At 38.3% G+C, this 12,821-nt stretch overlaps 1 protein-coding gene across 1 annotated transcript; it reads right to left on the reverse strand.

Annotated features, from left to right (window-relative positions):
• Positions 1-1,397: 1,397 nt before the first annotated feature.
• LOC115677474 (probable receptor-like serine/threonine-protein kinase At5g57670) lies at positions 1,398-4,915 on the reverse strand. The gene is made up of 7 exons (XM_030600650.2): positions 4,287-4,915; positions 3,921-4,175; positions 3,670-3,827; positions 3,482-3,561; positions 3,244-3,379; positions 2,899-3,048; positions 1,398-1,802 (listed from the first exon to the last, which is right to left on the reverse strand). The coding sequence occupies exons 1-7, from the start codon at positions 4,495-4,497 to the stop codon at positions 1,626-1,628; spliced, it is 1,167 nt and encodes a 388-aa protein (XP_030456510.1). The 5' UTR covers positions 4,498-4,915; the 3' UTR covers positions 1,398-1,625.
• Positions 4,916-12,821: the final 7,906 nt, after the last annotated feature.

Raw genomic sequence — 12,821 nt, forward strand, 5'->3', positions numbered from 1 at the left:
GTATATAATCTATAAACGACGTTGTCTAAAAGTTGTAAATAATAATCGTTGAAGTGCCAAATTTGGTTTAAAATGATCACTTCAGTGCTAGTCGTTGTTAAAAAACGATCATTTCAGTGCTAGTCAGATTGTACGACGTCGTTTGGAATCTTGGATGTCCACGTGGACCAGATTTTTAAAAAAATTTGCCAAGTCATATTAAAAATTTTAATTATAAATGTCACATAATCAATTTGGTCAGAATTAGCACTTAAGTGATCACTTTTTCTCTGATTTGGCACTTAAGTGATCGTTTTTTCTCCGATTTGGCATTTAAGTGATAAAAAAAAAAACTTTTGGCACTAAAGTGAACGCCGTACGCAACTTTTGGCACTTCTAATGTTCTTCTCCCCATTTCTTCACTATTGGACAATGAGTGAGTATGTGTGTTTCTATAGATTTGTGTCTAGGTTTTTTCTTTTTGTTAAAAAGTGTCTTAGGGCAATTGACAAATAGTACGATTTCCACTGCACTGCAGGCTACCTTCGTAATACACACAATCAATGCCTTCAAAATTGAATATTTTCGCATTAGATATGCTTTACAAGTGCTCTGGGACGCTTGCTAACAAGACTCTTATGTCTCTTGATGTTTGTTTTCTTCCATTTGCCATGTCCGGACACATTACCAGAGTCTCAAGATTCATAATTCCCGCTAGATTTAATACATAATTGAGGTCGATTCAGATAACGATTTAATAAGAATGAGTAATTAAACTAGCATGGGATGCCAAATGAAACTTGTATTAGATTATTAATTGGACACACCTGAAACTATGGACTGCCGACGATGCTTGGAGATGAAATTCAAGGACAGCCGTGTAGTGCCAATGCTTTCCCTTTCAAGGTTACAGTGAAGCCTAAAGGAGACGTTTGCTCGTGCCAGTTTGATCTTTAAATGAAACAGCAATTCAGCTACAGGGCGTGCCTGAAATGAATTGAAGTTGGCTTTCCAACCACCACCATGATTGATGGACAGATTGTTCTTTCTAGTGTGGCATATCCCTCTTGCATGGATGCCTATTGCAGGAGCTCATCATAAATTCGTTCCCTGCCAATCTTAGGTTTCTTTTTAATTGCTTCTCCACTGTTTTTTCTTTGTTGGACCCAAGAAGATTCTCACTTTTTCAAAAATGGTAAAAAAGGTACTTGCTTTGAAACCAATAATTCGAATTTCTCTGCAACAGGATAAATGATCACTGCTTCTTTTCACCAGCTAAATGGCATGTGCAATCTTTCACAATTGTCAACATCTTATGAACGGAGTGATTCTGCAACTTTATGAGGTGGGTAAGTTTTGACTTGTGAACCTGTCCAGAAATAAGAATGGATCAAACAAAGATGTTTAGGAGCAGTGAGTTTGATCAGTATCCACTGTATGTCCATGGAATTGCATATCCACAAAACTTTTGTCACATAGGGACAGCTGAGAAAAGGAGTGGGGTTGCTCTAATAATGCCTCTCCCCATGCCTCTTTCTACATATCTTTTTTTTTTGTGCAAATTCATAATATTTACACCACAGCAGGAAATTCCAGTTATATTCTCATTTTTTTTTCAAGTACCTAATTAAAGAAGCCTATGAATTCTAAGAACTTCCAGTTGACATAGAGTCCTGAGGAGAACCAGAGAAGGAACAGGATTCATGTTCATGCTCGCATTCCAAGTCCTCAAAACCCCAGAACTCCTCTTGATCTTCTTCTTCTTCCTTCGGCATTTTCCACCTCTCTTCGTCGAGCTTCTCTTCAGCCATTACCTCTACAACCTGCCAAAAATTCACCAACAAAAACATTTGAATATCATCTTGATTAAGAGAGAAGTTCAATCGTGAATTTCACTGAGAAAGGCTGAAATCTAAATAGTTGCATTTTCGACTGTTTGCGGAAACTGCTGTGCAAGTGGGGTCAGTGTGTAATTTGATGTATAAGATACTTGAACCACCAACACATAAAAAACTTATATAAAACCAGTGTTGTCTGAACAGAAGATTACCTAGGCGGATTGGATTCCATTACTGCTCAGCTTGAAACCAGAGAACATTGACATTTCTTTTTTGTTTCCGAGCCATGTATACGACGAAATGTTGATTTAAATAATGACATTGAGAAGCGGGCCTGATTTCTCTTTCGTTTTACTAATCATATGTCAATAGCATTGTCACATGCAAGTTCATTGCTCCATATATTTGTTTCTAGCATAAAGATTTAGGTTAGGTAGGATAGAACATCTGCTGACTAAGGTGGAATTGCGTGAAGGCTTGGATTCCGACCTATCACCACCGCAATGACAAACAAATAAGGAAATTTTGTACAATTGGCTGGTGAAAGAGGGATGTGCGAAGTCCTATCAAGGCCAATAGTTTTAAGCAATTAATAAATTTTAATTGCTAGAAACATATGCAAAAATCAACGCTCTCTAATCAATCCCACAGTCGACCAAATCATGGCCACCACCAGATTCATTGTGTATTAGTATGATGTAACTGTTCCTTATCAAGAACTTGAGTTAATGACCAAGATTTCGGTGACAACATATAAAAAGTCATATCAAGTTCATGAGAACATGTATATTGCCTAGGCTTATCAGCTTTAAGCATAAGAATAACTTCCTCATTTGGCAAAATGACACTTTCTCAAGAGACTACTAGTTGTAATTATTTGGTGGTTCCACCACAACACAGCGACATCCTTGATTAACAAATTATAAAAAAGTGATCAAGTCTAACTTCACCATCACATCAAATTGCTTTATTATCTTGGACAAGTGAGACTATAATTGTAAAATCATTTGTATGGTATGAGATAATCATAGCACCAAGTATGTGATTATCAAAAAGAAGCAAAAGCAAGAGATTCAGCTACCTTGTTCATGGTAGGGCGCCACATGGATGAAGACCGGATGCACAACGATGCTGCAAATGCAAGTCTTTTCATCTGTGAAACATCATAGGCACCTCCAAGCCTTGGATCCACCAGCTTCTCAATCTCCCCTTGATTCACTATTGGCTTGGCCTGTACAAAAGTTCAATTGAAAAGAAATGAATATGCTTATATTGTTTAGTCATTAAACAGATCAGAAGTAATCGAAAACTTGAACAACTTGTAATGAATTCCCTCAATGAGAAGGCAAACTTAATCGAGAATTGAGTTTGAAGGCATATTTTCTTTCTATTTTCTAAGCGAGGTGGTTGCAGCTGCTGTTATTACCCAGCTATGTAAGCTTTGGTGAGACCCATCAACAGGTTTCCTGCCAGAAACAAGTTCCAGTAGAAAAACTCCAAAAGCAAACACATCTGTCTTCTCATCCACTATTCCATGCATGAAGTACTCTGGTGCCAAGTGTCTGCAAAAAAAGACAACTTTTCAGCGTGTCGATCACACTTAACTCTGGTCCATTACAGCTTCATTTGAAAGGGAAAGAGTTTGTCAAAATATGTGAAATTACCCAAATGTGCCTTCAATAGGAGCAATTGAATGATGAGACCACTGAGATGGTAGCCATTTTGCAAGCCCAAAATCAGAAATCTGTAACATTGAGAACAAGAGACCTTATTAGAAAGCAAACCACACTTTCTTTTTTTCCAGATTTTGTTGCTATCATTCTAAAGCTACCGAGAGAAGGTGTAAAAGTACCAGTGGCTCAAAATCTGCAGTTAATAGAATGTTTGAAGACTTGATGTCTCGGTGAATTATCCTTCTCTGACAATCTTTGTGCAAATAATGGAGACCCTTAGCCGTGCCGAGAGCAATCTTGTATCTGGTTTTCCACTCAATTGTGGGCAAATTCTCATCTGCCAAGAATTATGCACAGAAACAGAGAACAAAGTGAGATATTTAGGACTTCCAAGGAAAAAGAAAAAGGAAATGAGCAAGGCAAAGCTTACCATGAAGAAGAGAGGCAACAGAGCCTCTTGAAGAGAACTGGAAAATGAGGTGGAGACCATTGTCAATGCAACAACCCAACAGTGACAACACATTTGGATGACAAACATGGCCAATTGTGCCAATCTCTGTCAAGAACTCCTTCACTTTTCTCTCTTCGCTAGAGCCTCTGGTCAGCCTCTTCACTGCTATTTCTTCCCCATCTTCCAGCATTCCTCTGTAAACCTCTGCATACCCTCCTTTCCCAACTAGATTCTCTGATATTCCCACAAAAAGATACAAACTTTAAGCCCCATTGACGATGGAAAAGAGGCAGAACCCAAAGGGTCGAGCAAAAGAGTGAAAATATTGCAGGAAAAGGGAACAACCTGAGCTGAAACCCTGAGTGGCTTGAAAAATCTCTTCAAAAGAGAAGCATTTCCAAGTGGGTCTCTGAAAAGGCTCTGTTTCCGGAGCAATCTTGGAGGTGCTTTTGTTGTCTTGTTCGTTGACGCTACTTGGGCTCGGAACATCTCCATCGAAACCGCGCCTTTTCAAAGAGAAGAGCCGCTTCAAGCTGTTTGTTCTGATGTATCTCATTGTCTCTCACTCGCCACACTTCACAAAGCTGTGAAACTCACTGTTTCATCTGTTCTCTGTTTCTTCTCTTTCTTCAAAGCGAGGATTAAGGGAACCAACACATTGATATGATATAAGAGAGCAGACACAGGGAGAGAGAGAGAGAGAGGGCTCAGAGGGATATTTTCTTCTAAAACTTATTTTACTCTCTCGATCTTCTTTTAGGTGTTCTAATTCCAAGGGTGGTTGCATGCGTAGGGGACTTCTGCCCTTATATGGGGGAGAGATTAATGCAACCTGTTGCTGATAACATAGAAGAAGGGGCATGACAACCGATGTCACTTCAGACACCATGCATACACATGCATGCCATGTACTTGACTTCAAAAAGAAAAGAAATTGATAAAACCTTGTGCTTGCTCTTATGTTGTGAAAAGGGTATGAGAGGAATTTGAGGAAGCAGGTACTAATACTAAGTACTAGAAGTATTGTAGCTGGACGGACAATACAAAATTTGAGGGTGAGTAATGTGGGGTCAAAATAATTTTGTCTAGAATGATGATGGACTATAACGGTTTGGTTTGGCTCCTCCAATTAGGAGATGCAATTGCATGGTCTGGCAACACGTGCTTCCTTCTGTACTTTGTGCCAAAGTCCTATCTCATAGAGGGGCCCCTAGCTCAATGGTTTTGCTACAGCAAATTCATTATGGTCTCTCTCTCTCTCTCTCTCAAACTCTCTCTCTTATCCCTTTTCCAACTAGATCTTGTGACCAAGTGTTTCTGAAATACTTATTGAGCACATTTCATAAGAAATGTCTTGATTTCTCAAGTACTCGTAACACGAGAAAGAGCGAAATATCGTGATTGATTATCATCATTTAGATTCGGTCTAGTTTTCAATATCTAAACTCAAAGAAAGCGACTCAATTAGTACATCGAATATGCAGTATATTGTGTTGGTGGGTTAAGTGCGAAAGCACGTGATCATAAGTAAGCAATCAATAAACCAATCAATAATAGACAGATAATGACGCTAGAACTAATGTTGCATGACTTTGCATGATTCATCAATCATCCACCGTGAAGGAGGTGGGGAAAATTGTTCGAAAAACCCTAAATATATTAATCATAAATCTTTTCGTATTTTGCAAATTAAGTCTATCCAGCCACTTTGACTGAAAATCGCTAACATGGACATTAGTAATCATACGTGGCATGGCCGGCACTAATGTGGATAATTTTAAATAATATTTCATAATATTTTAGAATTTTTAATTTTTTTATTTTTTATTTTTCTTTGCTTTCTTTTTCTGTGCAACAAGGGTCACCAGCGAAGGCCTCACCCAGACTAGGCGAGGGCTGCCAAGGCCTTCGCTGCCTCGCCGACATCAGGTGAGGGCACAAAGGCCCTCGCCAAATCTAGGTCCCTCACCCAAGGCCTTTGTAGCCCCGCCGGTCGCGGGCAAAGCGATTCTCGCCTAGTCTAGGCGAGGCCTACATTGCCAACAATGGTCGTTGGTGACCCTCGCCGACACAAAAGAAAAAAAGGAAAATAAAAAATCAAAAATCAAAAAATATTAAAAATTTCCACGTCATCATTAGCCATTCCACGTATGACAATCGTCACTCATGTTAGCATTTTCCAGCCAAAATTTGGCAAGTAGACCCAATTGGAAAAATATGAAAACATTTAGGACTCAATTGGTAAAATTGAAAAATTTAGGACTGAATTGGCAAAAGTATAATAGATGTAGGACTTTTTGAACAATTTTCCTAAGGAGCTTTGTTATGATATAAGGTAGTTACCAAGAAATTAAATCACGAATTCTATTGCTCAAAATCCAAATGCAAATTCACTCGACAATAGATCAAATTTCGTTGCATCTTCAAGTTGGGCAACCTCACCGACTCATTTCAAGATAATCAAAGGTCCAAATCAGTCACCAACTCAAATCAAGAAACCAACATGCATATTTCGAATTCCCATCACGTGAAATATATGAAAGGGACATGTTACTTGGGAGAGCTTCCTTGTCCTATTTTACGCCACTTATTTAGGTGACCCTTCTCTTAACACTCTAGCCACATGAATTTGGCATATTCAAAGTCAGCTTCGGCCTTTGGCAAATTCAAACTCTACTTCATTAAAAACTGGTCTTGCTCTTTCGAATTGCATAGCTCATTTTAATGTTGAAGATTCTCTAGCTCTCCTCTAGTCCTCGCAATTGTAGACTGTTCAAAGTCAGCTTAAATCACGCTCAATCAAAAGCGACCAAGTTATAGAACTTCCCTCAATGTTAGGGTAGGCAACACTAGTGGGGTAGCTTTATAAGCTCTAGAAGATGTTTTTACAGCACAGAACATGAAACCCAAATCAAGAGACCTTGCTTGTTTCAAAAGCAAAAGCTTCTATTAGTTTAATCTCACTTGATTAACAACTGTCTCTATACCAATATATTCCATATTGCACTTAAAATTAGATGACCAATGTGTGTAGGTTTTGTCCTAATGTCCAAGCCTCAGAAAATGTCAAAGTTAGATAGTTGAAACAAGAATTGGGTATCAATTCCATGGAGACCCTCTCCCGCAATTTGAATTTAGATGAATGAGATTTGAAGCTCGTTTGATTGAAGTGTTTCTTGTACCATCGTTCTCTAAATAGGGTAGGCACAAAGAACTAAGAGCAGAGTGAGGAATTGTAACTAGGGAGCGGAGGAATTAGGATCTTTGCACTTCAAGTTTGTGCTGGCTAGCTAATGTAAGTCAAAGAGGTTATTAAACAAACTCCACCTACAAGTATGCCTAATTAGATGCTCAAAACTCCATTTAAGGAGTTAACTGGCTTGAGAAACAGTGACCCGAAGTTAAGTCAAAGGGCTAATTAACAAACTCAACCTTCAAGAATGCCTAATTAGATACTCAAAACTCCATTTAAGGAGCTAATTGGCTCGAGATACGGTAAAATGCGAACAAATGTCAAAAGATTACGAACATCCGAAACCTTTTAGCTGAGATTGGTGTTCTTATCACTAAGAAATCAGTTTGTAATCAGGGAAAACATAGTGAATACAAAAATTGTTGGTATACTAATAAATTCTTACTTATGTTTCTCCAACTTTGTTTCTTTTAGTCTATTTGCTGTTCTCTATACCATGGACGAAGGTGGTTTCATGTACTTAAACCTAAGTAATGATTTTCTCGCTACATCCTCGGTTTTTTTAGCAATGTATCAGATAGGAACTAGATAAATCCAGACCACAGAATGCAGCAGGTTGATATTGAAGTTAGAGTTCATAAGGTCAGCTCCATGGAGTAGTTTTCTTTAGGAGAATCTTATGACTTTTATATATCTTTTCATAGAAATATTTTGGCAAAATGCATTGCGTAAACAAAAGCATGAGTAAATGTCGGTGTGCTACTTCGGATAAGAGTCAACTCTCATGCAAGTCCTCCGAGATAAATCCACACCTTTTTTCGAGTTAATATAATTGGGGTAGGTTAAATTATGTCATCATTCGACACATAATGAGATTTCTTTGGAAAATGCTATGTGCAATAAGAAATCCTATGAGAACTTACTTGCCAAGTGATGTGACAAGTTCCGATTAAGTATCATCAATTTCTTTAAATACCCAATAAAAAGTTATCTCATCACTTGTTAAGATCTCTTAGTATATGTCCGTTGATCAATTTCTTCAACAGTATGATTTTGGATATAACAGGAAATGATGATCACAATATTCTGTCGCAGTATGTAAAATATATGCGTGTAAATGGTAACTTTGTTTTGAAAGTATGTAATTACCATCTTGAACATTGAAACCCTTTTGTTGAATAGGGTTCACTTGCTTCACTTGTTTAGCAACCACAAAATCGTGCAAAGATCTCCTTAACTTTTTAAATATACAGTGTTAGAGCGCTTCATCTAGACTCAAGGCTATTGTTGGCTAACCTACTTTAAACAGTCACCAGATCTCGTGGACAAGTGGAGACCCCTCAATCATACGAAGCTCCTTCTCTTTTTCTTTCACCTTCTCTCCCTCTCTCTATCGATTCATAGGCTCGTAATCGAAAGCATTGATTCAGCAAAAGTAGCCACGCCTTAGGGGTTTGAAGGAAAGATTTAGTCACAGTCACGTGATTAATTACAGTCTCAACATGAACTTCTTCTACTTGAAAGCTCACTAAGTGCAGATAATTAATTAAGATTGCTACCGTAGAAATATTGTTTGATCACTTTAAAAGATCATGATATTGACCCACTTAAGTTGACCATCGATGTGAGGGACGAAATTGACCATGCTTTTATGGTGCATTGTATCAATCTCACTCTTTTTTTATTATGTGATTGATTTGGTAGAATAAGATAAATCTCTCTCTCTCTCTCTCTCTCTCTCTCTCTCTCTCTCTCTCTCTCTCTCTCTCTCTCTCTCTCTCTCTCTCTCTCTCTATATATATATATATATATATATAATTGCTTCCAACGAAGCAAAGAAAGAGAGGTGAGAAGCACCTGATCCTTCGAACCGTAGCCTCTTTGTCTTGGAACAATGGTCTGTTACCTACCATGAGATAAACATGCTTAATCCATAAACCAGCTCAAAAGAAAAGAAAAAGAATAGCCAAAGTCAGAACCTTGCTACCAAATCCCACTCACTGGTAGCACCGGCCATAGCAAAGCAATAATCTTTTGTTTTTCTTTTCCACTTTTGCATTGCTAAGGCAGAATTGCATCTTGTCCAAAAGATTGCACATTGAAAACCAAATGCCACACTCACAAGATTACTCCAAGAGTCGTCATCTAGATTATGGTGATCCTTAATGAAATTAGACATCGTTCATGTGATGCAATGTTATATGTAAAACTTTAGTCAGACATGATCCACTGATTCCTAACCAAGCAACCACTACATTCACTGCTTTTCAAGCTCAGTCAACCGAAACACCTCCACAGACAGAGAAAAGCACTTTAAACACCAACCAAGAAAATCAAGAATGTCTTCTCTTCCCCTTCCTATTCCTAACCAGAATGTCTGCTGCTTTCTCTCTCTCCCTCTTGGGCATAGAGAGAGAGAGAAGAGAGAGAAAGAGAGACGGGTCTTTAATATGATGACAGAGAAAAGCGACATATCACTGTTTTCACGAGGTTCATCGATATCATCACCTCAGCAGAGATGGGCACAGAACAAAGCGTTGGTGTGTAAAGACACAAAAGAAGGAGACGACTCAAAAACGAGGGTCTCGGGCAGTCCCTCGAATCTTTTTGAACCGCCCTATTAAAGATTCAAAGACCACTTACTTACCTTCGCTTTCAATTAAATCCCTTTTATATGTGGCTCTGCAACAATTTGCCTCTCCCATGAATTTGAAAGAGAGTGAGAGAGAGTTTCTTTTTTTTGGGTTTTCAGTGGTCCCAAGTGTAGTTTTTTTCACAGTTCTGGAAGCGGGTGATTCAGGTTTCAGATCCATTCCCGCTCATGTTGTACGCATGCAAGGCAGATGAATGAGTACAAAAAGGTTTAGAGTTGTTGATTGAAGTTAAATAAAGGATCGGTTGTTCAACTCAGTCTTTCTAAACATAAATTTCATCATCTAGTTGCATCATAACTTTATGAAAAAGTGATTGACTTGCTTCTCCACGTCATTGATATTGAGATGTGGTTCATACTCCCCATCAACAGGAAACTAGGGAGATCCCGTTCCTCCTGAGCGGGTGGGTGTCGTACCCTTGCTACGGCAGAAGGCTTTCTTAGTTTAGACCCGTATTTTATTGCTAGTTTGGGTTTGAGTCAATGAATAGATACTGAGTATATAAATAATCTCTTTCTTTTTTTTTTTCTTTTTTTGGTAAGGTAATAATCTATTTCTTTTGTAATTGAAAATTATAACAAAGAGGTGGGATGTGCTAATTATAGTGAAATCCTCTGCTGGATGTAGCCCTAGTTTAAGGGTGAATCGGGATAAAATCTCGTGTCTCGATTTTTCTTTCCCGCTTTTACTCTCTATTTCATTGTGTTTGTGCAATGAGCTCAATTCGTACCATTATTAAAGGGATCATAGAGACATCATGACTCATGATTCCGAAGGGCATTGGTCAAGGATACCTGATGAGAACAAGGTTTCGAAGCACCCACTCGAGTAAAGTTAAACCTACGAACGTGATGACCGTATATTATATGATCAGTGAAGAAACCTCCGAAGGATTATTGACAAGATAGTTATAATTTTGATTACACGATAAAGACAGAATTTCATTTTACTAAACAAAGAAAAGTCAAATCCTATCAGTGTCTAGTAATCAATTATATTCAAGTAATGTTTAGATCAAAGTTTCTCCTCATTATTAATTATTTTGCAGTATTCAAATCGGTTATCGTGTAATGACAAAAAAAATTTAAGAATAAAAGTAGCATATACCACCGGTGCAAAAAAAAAAAAATTGCTATATAGCCCGGCCTTATACATCATCGATTCAAGAGAGCAGGTAGTTATATTCCTCAAATTCAACATGGGTAAGGCTGTCTGTGTCAAATTTCCTTGATGCAAGCAGTATATGCTATATTTTTTCCTTTTTCCAATGCCATGGTTGAGGAACGCAGTTGGAGGAAATTTAATATTGTTCAGGGCCAAGAGAAAGTGTAGGTCCAACGTTACTGGGCCTTCTAATTTATACGAGTCAGATCTGATGATGTAATGTTCAGAGTTCAGACCACCTTAGTGTCCAACATGTTCTCTCAAACATATCTCTCTCTATATTTTTTTCTTTTATGGTTGATTAAAATTAGAAATGAAGTCTAGAGAATCGTGAGACGAAATTTTACAGTTGAGGTGGACAAAGATGGAGAAATATATAGAGCTTAGTACTTATTTACTTTAGGAATCTCAATCAGGTAAGCTAGCTAATTTCAAAAGAGTACGCGACTCTTTATTTCCTATTCTTGGTGGGAGTCGGCGAGATTTGCATTGATTAAATAATTCATACTTGGAAAAAGGAGAAATTCTCCATTTCGGAGATGATTGTCCTTTTAGTACATGATGTTGCATACTCTTAGTCCGGAGCAGTCAAAAGGCCAAATTTATTGAACATAGGTCTCATTGTTTGGGCTAGGTATTTTAATAGCCATTCAAGTTGTGACTTGGCTATAATGTATACTTTAACGACCATGAGATTATTACGATGACTATGACATAACATTCTCATTATTGAAATCCATTAGTGACGGTAGGAGCATTCATTCATCATGCTGGAGTAACCCTGTAGAATGAGCAATCTCCTTTTCATATGTCTAGTTTAGGGCATTGTTTGACCTAGGTATTGTCTGATGGTCCATGGGCTTACCTAGGTCCAATGGATTGAAAAACATTATTTAACAGGGTTTCGGCAATAATTTGTAATTTTAAAACCTGATCCAACCGGGTTCGGCTTGGGTCGGTCTGTCCTGTTTTTCTGGACGGACCGGGTCCTAGACAACACGTTAGGCCTCACCCGATCCCCTACGGCATGCCCAGTGATCAGCTGTAGTTGGCACCACCCAATGTTTAGTAGGGTTAGAGTCTATAGGGATGGGGCCTCGAGAGGTATTACTAAGATAGCATCCATGGGAGGTTTGCTGTGAACAAGGATAGAAACTTGATTGGCAGATGTTCTGGTCAGTTATGAATTCGTTCCTCGATAAAGGTGGAATTTTTGGGCAATCCATTAGGGGGGTGCGTCAAAGTTGGGCTATTGGCAGTCATTAAGGAAAGAGACTCATGTACATATTGGAGATCCTTAACAAGGGAAAAATCATCCTAATCACATGGATTGAATGGTCATCAATATTAAGTGTCCAATCTTTTAGATTAGGGTCGCGGTGACGATCGTTTCGAAGAACTTAAGCACACACTCAATATGAGATAATGCTACTCTCGCAACATTGATTGCACATCAGGACAGTGCATAGAAAATTTGCTAAGTTTCCTTAATTGGTTACGTAACAGATGTCTTTGAGGCACTCTTCAATAAGATCCTTATCAAGAAAATGGATACTCTTACAACAATACGAACGCCGGTTTTAGGTATATTTAGTATACTTTGACTTAGCCACCCTGCCTAAGTGAATGCGAAGGAAAAGTTGACAACAATGTCATATGAATGGCTATTTTGTTTTGTTCTCAAGGGAGATGAATCTCTTATGCTCGACGGACCTCGGCACAAGATGCCACTAACTCAGTTTGGTCCATGAGGATGATAGCTTTCTTCTGGCAGAATGTTAAAAGTTTTCATGCATGTCTCTGCTGAGGCTGAAGAATATCTGGTAAAGAAGAGAAGGACATGCAGGTCTCACTTGAGGCCGAAACTCA

The sequence above is a fragment of the Syzygium oleosum genome, unplaced genomic scaffold, assembly GCF_021117445.2.
Source record: "Syzygium oleosum isolate NSW1041296 unplaced genomic scaffold, Sole_v2.1 Sole_v2.21, whole genome shotgun sequence".
NCBI lineage: Eukaryota > Viridiplantae > Streptophyta > Magnoliopsida > Myrtales > Myrtaceae > Syzygium > Syzygium oleosum.